This window comes from Dryobates pubescens, chromosome 11, assembly GCF_014839835.1.
Source record: "Dryobates pubescens isolate bDryPub1 chromosome 11, bDryPub1.pri, whole genome shotgun sequence".
Classification (NCBI taxonomy): Eukaryota; Metazoa; Chordata; class Aves; order Piciformes; family Picidae; genus Dryobates; species Dryobates pubescens.
Genome location: NC_071622.1, coordinates 5,779,213 through 5,798,011, shown reverse-complemented (window position 1 = coordinate 5,798,011; position 18,799 = coordinate 5,779,213). Strand labels below are relative to the sequence as shown.

The 18,799-nt window shown below is 45.1% G+C and overlaps 1 protein-coding gene across 1 annotated transcript in view; it reads right to left on the bottom strand.

Annotated features, from left to right (window-relative positions):
- Positions 1-2,275: 2,275 nt before the first annotated feature.
- The window catches only part of TRABD2B (TraB domain containing 2B), a 329,959-nt gene continuing 313,435 nt past the window's right edge, over positions 2,276-18,799 (bottom strand). Inside the window, exon 7 of the mRNA XM_054165237.1 lies at positions 2,276-2,771. Coding sequence (XP_054021212.1) covers positions 2,549-2,771 — 223 coding nt within the window. The 3' untranslated portion in view covers positions 2,276-2,548. The remainder of the gene's footprint in view (positions 2,772-18,799) is intronic.

The window sequence follows — 18,799 nt, the reverse complement described above, 5'->3', positions numbered from 1 at the left end:
GTAATAGCTCAAATAAAACCAAAATGAAAGTTCTCAGAATATGTTTCCAATAGCCATCCCTCTGCAATAAATACTATGCAAGGTGAATGGCTTCTGGCCAAAACCAACATGTCTAATCTTCTGCTGGCCAAGATACACAATATAAAAGTATGCACAGGGCATGCTTGAAGCTCACACTTGGAGCAAAGCTCAAAGTTTTCCATTCAGCCTTATCAACTGCTGTGACTGAAGAAACCCAGGGGACTGCATGCTGTACCCAAACTGACCTACACATCCTTAATCAAAAGTTGAGTGAAGGCTGGAGATCATGGCATTCAGTAAGTCTGGTCTCTCTCTTTGCAAGGCAATGGGCTGGGCTGGGCTGCAGGATGGGTAAAGCTCAGTATTTCACCATGGTTTCAAAGCCAACAATCTGCCTTTTGTAGTCTATTTTCTAACCTCCTTCCCTGAATTAACTGCTGTGATGACAAACCAACCGTGAATCCTAAAGCATCTCTCACTGCAGAAACTCGAGAATGGCATCATCTGCACTCCTGGAGACCAGGCTGTAGGGTTGGTGGGAAATGGAACCTGACTGGTTTCAGTTAGTTAGACTTTGATCAGTATTATAATCACCATTATCATCTGATTGAGTGATTATTTCAAGGTGAAAAAGCACTGCTTTTGCTGGGTTGGTTTTTTTTTTGCATAAGGAGAGCTTTCCATTGCATTTTTCTGTGTTTTGAGACTTCTATTTTAACTGTGGTATTTTCATCACATAGTTTTGACTTTTGGTTTGGTTTTGGATTTTCTTTGGACTTAGAAAAACATTATTTCAACCAAAACTTAACAGAATCTTTTGCATCCATCCAAAGCTTTTTTCTTTGTTTCTTTTATCATGGTTTGGGGGGGGTGGGGTGAGGTGTGTGTGTTGGGAATCACCATGCCTTGTTGAACACAGGTTTTAAGCCAGATATTGTATGGGGGTTTTTCCCCCCCCATAGAAGGTGTTCTTCTCTTTCATCATAAGTTTCTGCTTGCACAGGAAGCAAATTTTCCAGTGAGTGTGTAAGGTGCCATCATTTTCCCAAGTCAACAGAGGTACCATGAGGAATGTTTTGTTATCACTGGAGGTGTTTAGGAAGAGACTGGATGGGGTGCTTGGTGCCATGGTTTAGTTGACTAGATGGTGTTGGGTGATAGGTTGGACTTGATGACCTGAGAGGTCTTTTCCAACCTGGTCTATTCTATTCTATTCTATTCTATTCTATTCTATTCTATTCTATTCTATTCTATTCTACTCTATTCTATTCTATTCTATTTCTATTCTATTCTACTCTACTCTATTCCATTCCAATTCTATTCTATTCTAATGTCTCCAGGACACTGGGGTTAATTTGGGTCATGTAGTCTTGAACAGATTTTGGGTTAGTCATCATTCAGCATGGAGCTCTTGGCTCTGAGCAATCACCAGAGCAAGATGAAGAGGAACTTGCAGACGTTTTTTTCTTCCGTTCCAGGTTGTCCATCTGCATTAATACAACTGGTATAAAGGAGCTTTGTAGGTTAATAGGATACTATGTCTTTATACCTTACAGACAGGCCAAATTCTGCCCTCATTTGCTCTGGGAAAGGTTGTAGGCTTGTGTTTACATAAAATGAAGGACAGAGAAAAATAATTCCAGTGGGATTATTCCAGAGTTTAAAAGCAAGTTTTTATTAAGAAGAAGGTGTCCTAATTTGTCCTAATCCCAGGCAAAGAGGGAAATAGGTAATTTCCAAAGAAGTTAAATAGTTTAGCTCAAGACAACAGGGGAACTTAGAGGGTTATTTTGACTAATGACTCAGTAAGTCACATAAAAGTAACCGGCATTTCAGACTGTAGCAGCTAAGGAGTTAAAAATGCACCGATTTGTCTACTGAGCACAGGCCAGAGAGAGCAGGATCTGCTTGATTCAGTGTAAGCTATGCTAATGAGGCTTAAATAGTGGAATCCAGAACGGCAGCAGAGGTGCACTTATTGGACAGCTGCTGTCAAAAGGCAATGGCTAAAGAAGCAAAGGTGGCATCCATTTGGTGTCAGTTCAGCTGTGTGCAGAGTTGTCAGTCGGAAAACAAATATAGAAAATATTAATTTATCTGTTTCACCATCACTACTGATTAATAGGGATGTTATTAACATATACAACAAGAAAAATAAGTTTACCAGTTGAATAAATACATTTTTTTTCCTTTTTTTTTTGTCCTTTTCTTCCCCCCCCCCATTTCTTTCTTCTTTTGTCTTCTTTTTTTTTCCTCCCTCTTTGTATGAACATGTATATTTTACAAAACCCCATAGCACTATGGGAAATAAAGATCCTTCTACAAAAAGAAGATGTAAGTCAGTGTTACAATAAAGCTTTAGAGTTTCAAAATGTATCTGGGCAAAGAGACAAAAAAAATCAGCTAGAAGGCACTACTGAGTCACTGAGAAGGTCCAGCTTGGTAACCGTTGTTGTCTTAACCTCCAATTCGTTCATAAATTATCTCTCTTCTCTGTTCCAAGGGATTGCATGTAATGCTAATCTGGTCAAGAAGGCTGCAGTAGGTTCAGGAGAAAAGAAGCTATGACCATGCAGAGAGGAGAAGTTACTGATGGCCATGAAAAGCTGGCTGAAGCTGAGCTTGTAGGCTGAGGCTGGGATGGGCGAGCGGGACGTGGTCTCTGGTCCAGCCGGTTTGAAATCCAAATGGGAGGTTTGACTGTGATGTAGCCGTTGGTTATCCTGATGTAGGAAGGCAACGTGGTGGTACTAGGAGAAAACACAAGAGAAGGAAATTAACCAGGAGAAGCCTTCTCTCCGCTCTGTGGGCTGCCATTCTACCTGGCAGGAACAACAATGATGCAGTCACAAGGAGGATTATTATTGCTTCCACACATTAGACATGCAGGGAGAGCATCAGGAGTTGGTAAGTGTGATGGTCTGGAAACATCTCTGGTCAAGGATGTCCCTCAGTTCCTGGCTGCTGGCAGAATGTAGCCGAAGGAGGGATCATAAAATCAGAGAATCAATAGGGTTGGAAAAGACCTTAAAGATCATCAAGTCCAACCTGTCACCCAAAACCTCATGTCAACTAAACCATGGCTTCAAGTGCCACGTCCAATCCCTTTTTGAACACCTCCAGGGACGGGGACTCCACCACCTCCCTCGGCAGCACATTCCAATGGCCAACAACTCTTTCTGTGAAGAACCTTCTGCTCTCCTCAAGCCTAATCACTTTTGATATATTTAATCTAGTGCACTAATTTTTTTCCAAGCATCCACTATTGGCCAGCATCAGAAACTAACAGATGTATCTTTATCCTGACCCAGGATGACCTCATTCCTATGTTCTTAAGTATCTTCATGTCAACAAAGGCCTCAAAATCTGTCATGTCTCAGAGACATGTCTTACTGGACACTGGGTGCCAGGTCTAGGAGAGGCCACAAAAGTGTCCTTCCCCTGTTTGAACAAGCCACACAGAGTTTCTCAGGATCCCCTTACACAGCTGATAACCTTGAGCACAGGAGACCAGGGAGCTTCATCTCCTTCCCTGGCTTTAAGCCATTTTGCATCAAAGCACAATGCCAAAACCAGAGTGAGTGTGAAGTTTCCCTGTCTGTGGATTTGCCTCAGTTGTGGTGTGATTACTTATTGATCGCAGCTTGAGTTAGCTCTTTGGTTTGAATTTGCAAGTTGGAATTCGTCATGATTCCCATGACACTGAAGGTCAAAAAGGTCCATTTGCAATTGATTTGGGAGTTTTAAATTGTAATCTCTTTTTCATAAAATCCTTCTATTGCATCCATTATTGGATGATCTATAATCCAATACACAGAGCAGCACAACTGAGCATGCAGACCGAGCAAGGTGGATTCTGGACTTAAACCCAAGGCATTCAGCTGCACAGCAAGGAGGGAAAAGACAAGTTCCCCTGGAAACAAGATGTGACACTAATACCTGCATTTGCTCTGTGCTACTTTCTAAATCTTCCATAAAGGGGATTTGGAGGCACTGAAAATGACCATCAGATGATTTTTTATGGGGTAAGAAACTATGCAGTCCTATAAATATTTAGCTACAGTATCTGAACTTGGAAGAAGAAAGCAGTGCCTTGCATAGTATCAGATAAAAGGAACAATTCCTTGCTCCAGATCCACAGACAGAAAGAGAATTTAGTAGCACTGAAGGCTTTTGTCTTTTTCTGTCTAAGCAACACCACAGTAGGTTTTTAGCTCAGATGATTAAAATGTGTTGAGTCAGTCACAAACTGTGAGAAGCTCAGAGTCCACCCAGAAGGCAGCACTAGTAAACACTCATGTGGGTCAGCTTCTAATCCAACAGACAATCACTGCACATCAGACTTCTCCCCAGGTTTTGGGATAATGCATTTCATTTCTTCCCTCATCCTTTGTATTGTCACCACAACTTCTGTGTGGGGTAGTTGTTCTGTAGCTAGAAGTGATCTTAACTAATGTGCAATGAATTAGAGCAAAAAACCAAAGCAGTCTTGATTTAAAGAGATGGGAAATTGCTTCATGGGAGCAGATAGATAATCCATCTAACCAGTATTAGGACTTCTGACAGTGAGAAGTGGTGGTTGTTCCAGAAGAACAAACTGCTGTAACTGGAGAATTCTGAAATCAGCCTTAGTGGAGAAAGCTCTTACCTAAATTCCCATGGGGAGGGGCTGGTTTATGTCCTGAGCTGATGATAGAAGACATATAGCTTTAGAGCTTCTGCTATACTGCATCAAAACCACTGGAGTCCCTCAATACAAAGAGTTGATCCAGGATAAGCTAATGCTGCTGGTTCAGATGTGACCAGGCTTTTTCGAGTGGTTAACTTAGTGCTGGCAAGAATGACACCAGATTAGGAACTGTGTCTCCCAGCTCCTCAAGTATGAGCAGCCTTCCCATGCCAAATACATGCATCATGAAAGCATGCTTCTGATAAAACTAGGCACTACATGCTCTGAGCAATTCAACAGAAATGCAGCCATCCTCCAGCTTCTCATCCAGATCCTTTATCCTGTTGAGTGATGCTGTGGTGATACAGTTGATGATCTTTGAGGTCTCTTCCAGCCTTATTGATTCTACAATTCTATGATTTGACTGTGAGTTCAAAACCAGAAAGATCTGGCAATGCTGACAGTGGGATCACAGTTTTGTTTTTTCCCCTCCTTCTGTACCAGTTTTCCCTAAGGTAAGTATGGGTGGGTGCTTGCACTCAGCTTTTGGTTACTGTTTGTCACTTTGCACAACTACACAATTTAGCCCTCAATTATTGTTTTTTAACTGCAAGGAGGGTCTGGTTTTCAATTTCAGAAACAATGCCAAAGGGCCATTTAGGCTTGCAGTTTGGGTGTATCCCTCTCCTAAAACATTCTATGGGCTTGATCCTCCAGTGAGATGAAAATGTCCCTTGTACAAACAGACTTTCTGCGCCTCAGGGGTGCACGGTGTGAGGTGCCCGACAGGGGACACAGGTTGCCAAGGGAACCCGTGCAAGAATCATGAGACCATTCCTCAGCCAACTACACCTAAGGGACTACATCTAAAGAAGCCTTAGACCAACATCTTACATTTCTGGATGATGTTTCCATTTTCTAGTCAACTGACAGAAGTTTTAGATATTTTTTTGTGTGTTGATACTTTTGATACTTTGATCTCAAGCTGTGCCAGGGGAGGTGCAGGCTGGATGTGAGGAAGAAATTCTTCACAGAAGGAGAGATTGGCCATTGGAATGTGCTGCCCAGGGAGGTGGTGGAGTCACCATCACTGGAGGTGTTTAGGAAGAGACTGGATGAGGCACTTAGTGCCATGGTTTAGTTGATTAGATGGTGTTGGGTAATGGGTTGGACTTGATGATCTCAAAGGTCTTTTCCAACCTGGTCTAGTCTATTCTATTCTCTATTCTATTCTATTCTATTCTATTCTATTCTATTCTATTCTATTCTATTCTATTCTATTCTATTCTATTCTACTCTATTCTATCCCTGGAAAACAGGGTTTGTTTTTATGAAAAAAACCAAACCAAACCAAACCAAAACAAAACTTTAGGCCACACCTTGAGTACTGTGTCCAGTTCTAGGCCCCTCAGTTTAAGAAGGACATTAAGACACCTGAACGTGTCCAGAGAAGGGCAACAAGGCTGGGGAGAGGCCTCACACACAAGCCCTGAGGAGAGGCTGAGGGAGCTGGGGTTGCTTAGCCTGGAGAAGTGGAGGCTCAGGGGAGACCTTATTGTTGTCTATACCTGAAGGGTGGTTGTAGCCAGGAGGGGGTTGGTTTCTTCTCCCAGGCAAGCAGCACCAGAACAAGAGGACACAGTCTCAAGCTGCACCAAGGGAAGTTTAGGCTCGAGGTGAGGAGAAAGTTCTTCCCAGAAAGAGTCATTCGCCATTGGAATGTGCTGCCCAGGGAGGTGGTGGAGTCACCATCCCTGGAGGTGTTCAGGAGGGGATTGCATGTGGCACTTGGTGCCATGGTTTAGTCATGAGGTCTGTGGTGACAGGTTGGATTCGATGATCTTTGAGGTCTTTTCCAACCTTGGTGATTCTCTGATTCTGTGGAACTAAATGAAACCAAACCAAACCAAAGGAAACAAAACCAAACCAAACCAGACCCCAGAGCCCTCCAGTTTACTTTAAATCCCAGGGTTTCCTGTAGAAAGACCTGCAGATTTTTGACCACTCAGTGAGGTAATTTTCTGGTTTCAAGACCCCAGAGTTCTCTACAGGCCTCCTTGTTAAGCTAAATACTGTTAGGTGGGACTGGAAAATCCTTAAGTGCTTTCCAAGAGAAGAACAGTTTCCAGCAATGTGTACAAAGCATGCTAAGGGCAAATGAATCACAGTTTATCCAGATATGACATTTTCTTAAAAGCAACTTTACTTCTAGCTGACTGCCAAGGTGGTGTAGAGCCATTTAAAGAGCATGACTGCTTTCACCAAATGCTACAAAACTCCTTGTAAAACCTCTGGTCCAAGTTTGTAGCTAAGCTGTTTCTCTAGCGACTGAGGAGAGAAATCTCTCCAGCAGGTGGTCCACCTCATTCCACTGCAGGCCTCCAGGGGGTACTTACTCTTGCTCGGGGTCTTTCTCTTCCTAGGGATTACAGAGGGGCCCTAGACAGCCAGGTTAGATCACAGCCTAATCTTAGAGATGGCCCTGGTGTCAGGAGATGACTTCTCCAAGCTCCCTCTGAGCATGTCTGCACATGCACACAGGATCTCGCTGACCCCCAGACCTTCCCTAAGGATGAAAGCAGCAGCTGAGTCCCCTGCACTCAACTGGAAACATTCAACTGTCCTCAGGGAGGTTTTGATCATTCCTGAAATGAGCATAGAGAAGTAATAAAACCGAATCACAGATCTGAGGGATAATAAGCTAAATTATTACTACGCCTCCTCTTGCCAGCTCAGCATATTGTGTATTTCAGCCTTTTGTGTCTGATAAAAATACCTTTAACAAAGCATTCCACATGATCTATGGTGAACAGGCTGCACTGTTCATACCTCTCTTTTTTGCTTCCGTGCATGAGATTGCTTCTAAAGTTTGGAAGGCTCCAGGTATCCTTCAGCCAAATGACCTGCGGTATCACATTCATGAGCTTGTACTTTTGATCAGATAATAGGGCAGTTTTTCAAATCAGTGCATTAGTCATACATTGTCTTACCATCATTAGAATGTGTAAAACTTTTCCCCAGAAATGGGCCCTCAGGCACAGGCTCTGGGAGCAGACCCTACTGAATCCAATTACATGATTCAGTTCGTCTACACTGGGGGCAGGCTGAAGCACCTTGATGATTTGGGAGCATTTTAAAACTGAAGAATAAACCAAACACACATGCAGCCCTCTGGGGATGTTTCTGGTCTGGTTTAGCATGTAAGGACTTTCCACAGACCAATGTTTAGTGTGACTTGGTTTATCAAGCGGGGCTCGTCTGACCACATGTGCCACCAACAGCAGAATGACAGAAGACAGGACCAGGAGGGACCTTCTGGCCCATCTGTCCCAAAGGCAGGAACCCTTTCTAAACCTTTTCCTGTCACTGAGGTCTAAATCCAGTCTCAGAACAACCTCTACACTGATAGCAATTACAGAGTCTCTGCAGACATCTGTTTCAGCATTTCATCATTCCTGGTGTCCAGAATTACTGCCTAATGCTTCACCAAATCTCCTTTGCTATAGTGCAAGTTTATGACTTCTCCTGTCCCCATGGACAGGTTTATTCCTTTCCTCTTCTCAGCAGCCTTTCATGTGTTTTGAAGACTTAACCATGTTTCACCTCAGCCTTTCTCAATTAACAAACAATTCTTTCTGCAAATCCTCAGTTGCCTTTCCTCCACCCTTTCTTCTGCTCTTACCAGGCTCTGCCTAGTTGATGAGTGTCTTCTCATGAATATTAGAGTGATAGGTCAAGGAACAAGGGGTGCAAGCTGAGCACAGGAGGTTCCTTCTCAACATGAGGAGACACCCCTTTACAGTGAGGGTGATGGAGCACTGGAGCAGGCTGCCCAGAGAGGTTTTGGAGTCTCCTTCTCTGGAGACTTTCAAAATCCACCTGAATGTGTTCCTGTGTGACATGCCCTAGGTGATCCTGCTTTGGCAGGGGGGTTGGACTAGATGATCTCTAATAGTCCCTTCCAAGCCCTAACACCGTGTGATTCTCTGGAGCAAGATGCCCCAAACTGGAAACAGTAGATTCACAGAATCACAGAATACATAGAATACATAGAATAAACCAGGTTGGAAGAGACCTTCAAGATCATCGCGTCCAACCCATCAACCAATCCAACACCACCCAAACATCTAACCCACGGCACCAAGCACCCCATCAAGTCTCCTCCTGAAAACCTCCAGTGATGGCGACTCCACCACCTCCCTGGGCAGCCCATTCCAATGGGCAATCACTCTTTCTGTATAGAACTTTTTCCTAACATCTAGCCTGAACCTCCCCTGGCACAGCCTGAGACTGTGTCCTCTTGTCCTGGTACTGGCTGCCTGGGAGAAGAGACCAACCCGCACCTGGCTACAACCTCCCTTCAGGTAGTTGTATAGAGTGATAAGGTCACCCCTGAGTGTCCTCTTCTCCAGGCTAATCACCAAGGTTGGAAAAGACCTCAAAGATCATTAAGTCCAACCTGTCCACAGACCCCATGACTAAACCACGGCACCAAGTGCCACATCCAATCCCCTCTTGAACACCTCCAGGTGACCACCTCCCTGGGCAGCACATTCCAATGACAAATGACTCTCTCTGGGAAGAACTTTCTCCTCACCTCGAGCCTAAACTTCCCCTGGTGCAGCTTGAGACTGTGTCCTCTTGTTCTGGTGCTGGTTGCCTGGGAGAAGAGACCAACCCCCACCTGAATACAATAACCCTTCAGGTAGTTGTAGACAGCAGTAAGGCCTCCCCTGAGCCTCCTCTTCTCTAGGCTAAACAACCCCAGCTCCCTGTGCTTCGTGCAGTAGGTACCACTGCTTCTTTATTTGCAAAGCAGAAGCAAGTACATGCAAAACATTCAGTCTCCAGGAACATGCCCTTTTCAGTACTTTTTGCCCCTAAATCCAAACCACCTTTACAGTCCTGGTAACTGTTGTGAAGCTCATGGAAAACTGACGGCGCTCTGCTATTTCTGCGCCGTTTTAATCCGCCGCTGTGCCTCAGTCCCGGCAGAGTTTCTGTTCAGGGTGAAGGAAGTGCCTCTTCTAAGCATAACTTACTAAGTGTTTGGGGATTTTTGAGGATCAAAGGAGCTACATAAACACATGACAGCTATTTTTAATAAATGTAAACAAATGTGGACTCAGCCAGCCTTTCCTACAATAATACCTGATGAAAGGAGCTTATCGAGACAACGTGCCAACACGGATGGAGCACTGAAAAAAAACCCTCACGTTTCAACTGAAAACCCTAAAGAGCCAGTACAGCAAAAGAGAGGTTTTTTGGAGTAAATACAATAATGGCTGTTTTGCATTTGTGATTTGATGTTAACCTTATGATGGCTAGGCTCTTTTTAAAGTGATATTAAGCATATGCTTCCTGTTTCTTTTCAAACAAATTTTTGCCCTATTCTTTTTTCCCCTCCCCTCCACCCCCCACCCCCCCCCCACTTTCCATTTAATGAACAGATGTGAAAGGAGTTGATCACATTATTTTCTTCTGGTGATCAGAAATAATGTTCTGCTAGTGGAGACAATTACTCTTGGAACTAACCAGACCTATTTATGTCACCAAAAATTTATTAATCAAGATTTGAAAAATACATCTGCTTAAAGCACTGGGACCAGCCTGTGGAAGTATGTAAACAAGCTGGCTGGCAAGAAGTCTAACCACACAGCTGAAAGAAAAGAAGTGCTCAACCAAGAGCAAACAACAACAAAAAAGAGCAAAAAACCCCAACCCCTACACTAGAAAGGAATCACAAGGATTTAACAGTGAAAAACACTACGGTAACCTCTTGAAGGGAATGTGCACTCCCTGTCTCCTGAAGTTTTCACATTATTATTTGGTGTGTTTCTGGAAAGGATTCTTTGGATCAGCACAGGATCCATTCCACACAACCTTCACCTCTCTCTTCACAGAATCATAGAATCAACCAGGTTGGAAAAGACCTCAGGGATTAAGTCCAACCTATCACCCAACCCCTCATGACTAACTAAACCATGGCTTCAGGTGCCACGACCAGTCCCTTTTTTAACATCTCCAGGGACTGGGACTCCACCACCTCCCTGGGCAGCACATCCCAATGGCAAATTACTCTTTCTGGGAAGAACTTTCTCCTCACCTCCAGCCTTAACTTCCCCTGGTGCAGCTTGAGACTGTGTCCTCTTGTTCTGGTGCTGGTTGCCTGGGAGAAGAGTCCAACCCCCACCTGGCTACAACCTCCCTTCAGGTAGTTGTAGAAAGCAGTAAGGTCTCCCCTGAGCCTCCTCTTCTCCAGGCTAAGCAACCCCAGCTCCCTCAGCCTCTCCTCATAGGGCTATGCTCCAGACCTCTCACCAGCCTCGCTGCCCTTCTCTGGATATGTTCAGGTGTCTCAATATCTTTCCATCATTGCCTTCCTTACAGACTGTTCTTGCAGCCTGAGGGATAAATCCTGCAGAATGCTGAGGCTCCTGGTCTCAGACTAGCAGGATGCTAAGCACTGCAAGCCCACAGGCTCTTCCAGCAAGGCTAGTATTCACATACCTACAACAGCCTGTCCCGAAGTCCTTTGTGGGATCAGGGCCACAAGGTTCCTGCTTTTGCAAGGTTCATTTCATTTAAAATAATAATAATAACAAAAAAAATCCAACCTGGATCTGATTAAGGAATCCTATTTTGGTCCAGAGGAGGCCACTACTTTTTTGCAGCAGTATATTCAACTGCCTTTGCATGTCTGAATGAGCAAGCAGTATCACACACTGGTTTGTGGTCAACAGAAGAGACTGGGGAGAAGCCAAAGAGCCTTATCTCTGCTATTTTCCCTCTCCCCCAGGATTATTTGGAGCCTGAATCTTTGGCCATTTTCCACACTGCCAGCAGCCAACTTGTCTGGGAGCAGCACAGCCCTAAAGTCACAGGGAGGCAACTGCAGCCACGCTCTCAGCGGAGGGGTCAGGCAGCATCAGAAGCATTTCAACAACTGTCTACCTGAGCTTTTCAAGACACAAATGGAAACTATCTTTCCACCTGAGAGGAATGTCAAGCTCTGATACAACCTTGTTTCAACGTTTTGGCTCCTCCAGAGACTGAGAGCGAGCGGCTCCCCTCCTTGAAGTGGGTAGAGGCAAAGGGCAGTGCTTGTCTGCTGACAGAGCTCTGTTCCCCTAGCCCTGCTCTTTGTTAGGACTGTGTCTGCTAGGGATTATCTCTAGAAGAAAGAAGAGGATATTGAGGGAAAAGAGGGAAAGAGAAGCATAAGTTTCACCAGGCACTGTCTGTGAAAGAACAGAAAGCCAAAACCAAGCACACCAGGACCCTGAGCCATGCTATCACCATTTGTTGAAGCACAGGAAAAGTAGTGGTGAGGAACAGGAACGCTGCACACAAGAATGGGATGTTTGGCAGGTGAAGAGAAGCAATGAGAAGCAGCTTCACCTCCTGAGCATGCAAAACCAAGGCTGTCAGCAGCACCTGCAAAAGGAGAAACACAGGCAGTGCTTCAGATGTCCTGGCCCTTAGTAGGATTTAAAGGGTGGGATTAATTGCAGCTGTGTCAGGTGCAGGCTTGTAGTTGAAGCTATTCAGCTCTGTTCCTGCTGCAGTTTGTGAAGAACAAGATGTCTCCAGAGGACAATCTTTTCCCCTCAAAGGCATGTCTCTAAGGTAGGAGAGATGAGCTGCTTCTGAAGATCTCTATCTCTGGAATTCAGGTCTCCTGAATTCCAGCCAAACTCTTACCCCAGTAGGGGCTTTGACTGGTAAGGATGGGTTCCTAAACTGGGGTGGGGCTACAGGGTGTGGAAGAGGAAAACTGCTGATTCTGCAGCACAAAAAGTAATAGCTGGTGGGGATGCAGATTCCCTTTGTGCTCCCATAGAGGCTCATAGAGACATGAAGGAGGAGAAGGTGGCTTACTTGGATCAGGGGTTCCAGGAAGGCCTGATGGTGCAAACAGAAGACTCAATGCTGAAATGCAGCTCAAATGCCTCTGCTGCATTTTTGGCTCTCTCTTTGGATGGGCCATGGGCTGGAAGCCAGGGGATTTGGCTTTTATTCCATGTCACCCACAAAAGGACCATCAAAACCTTGTTAAATCATTTTTCTACTATTACTCCCCTGACTCAAATCAGAGTCAAGACCTTAAAGTGTTAGTGTGACACCGCAGCATTAACCCAATGTAAAGTGTTTTGTAGGCTCTTGCTGTGATTTACAGGTCCTGATTGCCCAGGCCACCTGCAAATGTGATGACAAATTCAACCCCAGAGTGACACTGACCTGCAGCAAGGCTGAGCAGGGGCTTCCTAAAGTCACAGGTTAGTCACATTGTTAAGGCAAAATGTATTATCTGCTGTGGGGCCAGAGGAGGGGCCAGGGATGGGACAGAAAGGGACAGGGGCAATGGGGACTGCTGCATCCTCAGTTTAGGAAAGATGTTGACTTGCTGGAATGTATCCAGAGGAGGGCAACAAAACTGGTGAGGGGTTTGGAGCACAAGCCCTATGAGGAGAGGCTGAGGGAGCTGGGGTTGCTTAGCCTGGAGAAGAGGAGGCTCAGGGCAGACCTGATTGCTGTTTCCAACTACCTGAAAGGTGGTTGTAGCCAGGTGGGGGTTGGTCTCTTCTCCCAGGCAAGCAGCACCAGAACAAGAGGACACAGTCTCAAGCTGTGCCAGGGGAGGGTTAGGGTTGGATAATAGGTTGGACTCGATGATCTTGAAGGTCTCTTCCAACCTGGTTTATTGTATTCTATTCTATTCTATTCTATTCTATTCTAAGACATGGGAAAGATGAGAAGTTTGCTGTTACAGCAATTCAGCCTCAGGGTCCCTGGGCATGGGGACACAGGGATACAAAGGTGGACATAAATATGTATCTAGCAGGTAGGGAGGGAGCAGGAACAATTCCAGCACAGCCTGAGGGCCCTTTTCTGAAATGAACTTCCAGCATGTGGGAAAATTTCCTGAGCCTGTGGTTAGGTTTAGCTCTCCTCCATCCCCAGAAGAGACTGTGTACAGCCCTTTTGAACCTCCTACCCTGAAGTCCTTCAGGAAAACCCTGCAACAATACAAATCCTGCACCCACACATGTAGCAGCAGCAGCAGAATCAGGCCCTCTGCTGCTCCTTTCCACACAACTGCAGAATGGTGCAAAAAACACAGAATGTTGTAAAACCCAATAACCTTTGAAGCACACCCTCTGAGTAATTACACCATTCCCATCTAATGACTTAAAGATGTTATATTCCTCTCTGATTTGGCAACAACAAAGATTTCGACCTTATTAAAACCAGCCCATCAGGAAACTACATGTCATCCTTGAAAGAAAAAAAAGGGGGGAAGGAGAAAAAAAAAAGGGATAGAGAAAAAAGAAAAAGGGGAAAAAAAAACCCCAACCCTTTAAAATCCCTGTGAACAATAATTCAAGATAGTGTAGCTGAAGCCCCATGCTTCGTTGTAGAGTGTCTGGGTGGTCCCGAGGCAGGAGATGACAACATTAGCTCTTTCCTTTACTCTTCTAAGAAATTCTTTGATGATTCTCTAATATCCTAAGAATATCCCCCTGTGATTCTGCACTGGGACAAGGCAATCACAAAGCTGGGATAATGGATCCCAGTTTTACCCAGGGCCTGGCCCTTGCTGAGAGGGGAATATCTCAGAGCCCTTTGTTTCATCAGCTCTGCGCCGACGTCTGAGCCAGGTTGTGTTCCTGATAGTCTAAATACAGTGATGTGGGCTCGAAACCATCCACAGACTCACCCCAACCACTGCACACATCTGGCTGTCTACCTGATTTTTGCGTGCAATTAAAGCACTCATCACCACAGCCTAAATAACCAAGTACTTATTTAATCACTGTGTCCTTGGGCAGATGATGATTGCAGTTTTCACAGCCAAAGCAAGCAAGAACATCAAGGTGCACAGGCAGATGGGCTTAGTACTGTAAAAATGGGCTTAGTCCTGTAAAAGAGGGCTTAGTATTGTAAAGATCTTGGCAGTGATGCCAAGATGGGAAGAGTTTTTGGCAACCTGCTGATCCATGAGATGTAAAGGGTTTATTTGATGGTGCTGCAATCAGGTGGTTTTGAACCAAACCCCAAGCACGAGCAGAACTATCTGTTGCCAGCAGTTTGTGAACTGCCTGCTCCCACCAGAAGAATCTGCATTCTTGGGGTGGTCAAAAATCATAATCAATATTTTATGTCTTGGGCTCAGCCCTACAATTAATTAGAACCAGAGTGACTTGCTCTGCCCTCTCCTATGTGCACTCAAGTTGTTTGTTTGGCATGGTGTGGGTCCTATGGCTCAAATATTTGTTGCAGATGCACAGAATTAGCCAAGCATGTTTAGATGTGCTTGGGGAACACATACATTCATAGAGATGTATATATTTGACCCTGTCAGCTTCCCTGTTAAAGACTGTAAAAGTATCAGCTTTCTCCTCCAGATTTTAAAGTGATTTAGAATAGGCAGTAGTGGGGAAATTCCTGAAACATCCTCTTCAATTAAGTGTTTTCTCCAAGACTAGTCTTGAAGATGCAGAGTTATTTTAGCTAAGAAGATGCCTGTGCAATGGGTTAAGGAACAGAAACAACCAACCAAAATATAAACTGGCATTTTTCCATTTGATTTTAAATGTTCTTTTCCCTTCTCCTTGTTCTTTTTCCATCTCCATGCAACAGTTTTTCACTTAGTCTGTATCACATTTTTCTCTGTAATTCACTGGGCTCACTTTCCTGCTCACTGCTTGTGTTTTTCCAGTCTCTCTTAGCAAGAATAATTAAGGCTGGGTCAGATCTTTGAACCTGTTATGTAGAGCAGTATTGAATTCAAGCTTGTTCCACTGAACAAAAGCATTGGCGTATTTTTTTTCCAATAGACTCACTCTCAAGAGAGAGGAAAAATAAAAGGTTCCCAGGGCATATCAACCAGGCAGAAATGCCAAGGACATTAAACTGCTGCACTGCCCACAAGGTTTGGGTTCCTCCTGCTGCTTGCAGAGTTGCTACAGTGATACCAACCACAGCATAAACTCATTCTTCTCAAGCACCAGGAGAGGCTGAGGGAGCTGGGATTGTTTAGCCTGGAGAAGAGGAGGCTCAGGGGAGACCTTATTGCTGTCTACAACTACCTGAAGGGTCTCTTCTCCCAGGCAACCAGCACCAGAACAAGAGGACACAGTCTCAAGCTGTGCCAGGGGAAGTTTAGGCTCAAGGTGAGGAGAAAGTTCTTCACAGAGAGAGTTGTTATGGGCTGTTGGAATGGGCTGCCCAGGGTGGTGGTGGAGTCACCATCCCTGGAGGTGTTCAAGAGGGGATTGGACCTGGCACTTGGTGCCATGGTTTAGTAGTCATGAGGTGTTGGGTGATAGTTTGGACTCGATGATCTTTGAGGTCTTTTCCAACCTTATTGATTCTATGATTCTATGATCTGAAAGCCTGGAGATGCCACTGGTGGCTCATAAAAAGCTGCTTTGCTGGCTGCAAAAGCCTTCCCTGCAGGGTGTCCCAACCTGGACCCTGAAGAGACTCTGTAGAAGAGAGCTTTTGTGAGCATGGTTCACACCATGTCTCTCTACAGTACTGCTGTGTGAGGCATCCCTGATGTGCAGCAGCTCCTGGGCAATCAGCTTGGCTCCCTTGCCTCCCAGCACCATGGGCTCAGGTATAATGCTGACTTTGTTCAGTTAAGTTATTCAGGAATTGTAAAGAGGAGATCTGAGCGAATTCAGAATTTGGCCTGGCATTTTCATAATTGCAGGAACCCAGCTTTTACAGCATTAAAACCATATGAATTTAAATAAATCCTACTTCTCCTTCATCCCAGTGAGTAACTGGACTTAGACCACAGCTGCCCTTTGAGGTCCTGCTGGGATTTCAGCCTGCACCACAGCCCGCACTGCTGGGACCGTCGGGGAGTCAAATTTCCTCTCGTTTCACTCTACAATGAATCTGTCTTCTCAGATAAACCAACTACCACAGTGGAGCTGTGGTTAAACCAGCTGCCCACCACAACAGTAAAGTCATCTTCCTCTCTGTCATACTTTTCTTCACTTCATTTTAAAGGGCATGAAACTCACAAGTCAAAGGGGGAATAGCAGAAGCAGAGCTAAATCCTGTATCCCTTGCCCTTGCCCTTTAGGCTACCATTGACAGTGTTATGTGTTTGCATTTACTCTGAATTTTAAAGACACTTCTTTTTCTTTATGGTAACTTTAGTGCACTCAACTGGAGAATGAAGTTTTTCAGCATTTTAAGGAATACAGAATTAACCAGGTTAGAAAAGAACTTTGAGATCACCGAGTCCAACCTATCACCCAACACCATCTAATTAACTAAACCACGACACCAAGCACCCCATCCAGTCTCTTCCTAAACACCTCCAGTGATGGTGACTCCACCACCTCCCTGGGCAGCACATTCCAATGGCCAATCACTCTTTTTTATTGTGAAGAACTTCTTCCTAGCATCCAGCCTAAACTTCTGCTGGCACAGCTTGAGACTGTGTCTGCTTGTTCTGGTGCTGGCTGCCTGGGAGAAGAGACCAACCCCCACCTGGCTACAACCTCCCTTCAGGTAGTTGTAGACAGCAAAAAAGTCTCCCCTGAGGCTCCTCTTCTCCAGGCTAAGCAACCCCAGCTCCCTCAGCCTCTCCTCACAGGGCTGTGCTCCAAACCCCTCCCCAGCTTTGTTGCCCTTCTCTGGACACGTTCCAGCAACTCAACATCTTTCCTAAACTGAGTGGCCCAGAACTGGACACAGGACTCAAGGTGTGCCCTAACCAGTGGATTTTATGTTGTTCTGCTAAGTCTGGAGCTCTACCTTGAGGAACAGCAGATTTGCAGTCTTTGGGGGGCTTACATACTGCGAGCTATTAAGAGCACCAAATACAATCCAGCTTAGGGCTGAAATGTTTGAGAAGGTTTGTTCGGGCTTTTAGATGGCAAGTGATCTCTTCAACACATCTGTGTATCACTTGGGCAGAGAGGCAGACAGCCATTGACATAGCCAGCAGTGTCCTGTCAGAGGTCTCATCTTCAACACAAACCCAGCTTTTGAGATGACTCTGTTAACTTTTCTCCCTGATGGGTGCAGTGCAAGAAGCAGCCACAACACATCCAGGCCTCTGCTGCTTCCATAGTCTGTGCAATGGGGAAACAACTTGATCCTGACTCCAAAAGCTCCAAACTTCATGCGCACAAGGGTCCAGCCTCCCTGCACAGTCAGTGCTGGCTCTACCAGTCTAGGATGCAATACAGTTCACTCCAAAGAAGATGGAAAATGCCACATTTTGTCAGCTGAGGAGCATGGTAAGCTGGGAATACGAACATGAATCTGGCCACTCGATATGGAGAGCATGCTACTTGCTGAAGTAAAAACTGTATCAAGTACTACAATCTCAGGAGCACAGGTGCCTTACTACCCACTGCTGTGTTTACGGAAGTCCTAAGCCCACTCATCACATTACTGTCTGCAACTGCAATCAGCCTTGCAAGTTTAACACAAACCAACCACGCTCTTCACCCACCCAAAAGCAAGGTAGAGCTCTACCATCTATCAAACCTTCTCTGCCTGTTAAACTAGACAGCTTATTGTTCAGCTAAGTTTTGCAGAGCTGTGTTAAGGTGCATTTCAGATTTAGAGGAATTCCCTTTACCTGAGGGTGCACTTGCCCTTCCCATCTGTTTGATAGGAGCCACAAATGCTGCTTTATTTTAGGGCGTGCAGTAGACAATACCCCGCGAGGAGTCACAGCTAAAGGCTCCAAGGAGCCGCTCCTCATCTGGCTAGTGAAAACCCTGGATACAGAAAATACAAATGTCAAGGCTCATATTTATAAACTGGAAGGGCCATGATGACATCTGCTAACAAGCTTTCTTCCAGAGCCCCCCTTGCTGTACATGGTTATTCACAGGCAACAACAAACATGTGCGTGGATCGCACGTGCGGTCTGCCCTTCCCCTCAGTCGCCGAAGGAGCACACGCTCCAACGACACACAAATGCTCTGTTCTCACAACACAGAAATACAAGTGTTTGCAAACCTCACAGCAAAGCTCTCACATACCAGACCACAGTGGGATACACTGCTGGAACAGACTAAAAATAGCTGGAGAAAAAGCCTTGCATTAACACAGAAGAAAGTCAAA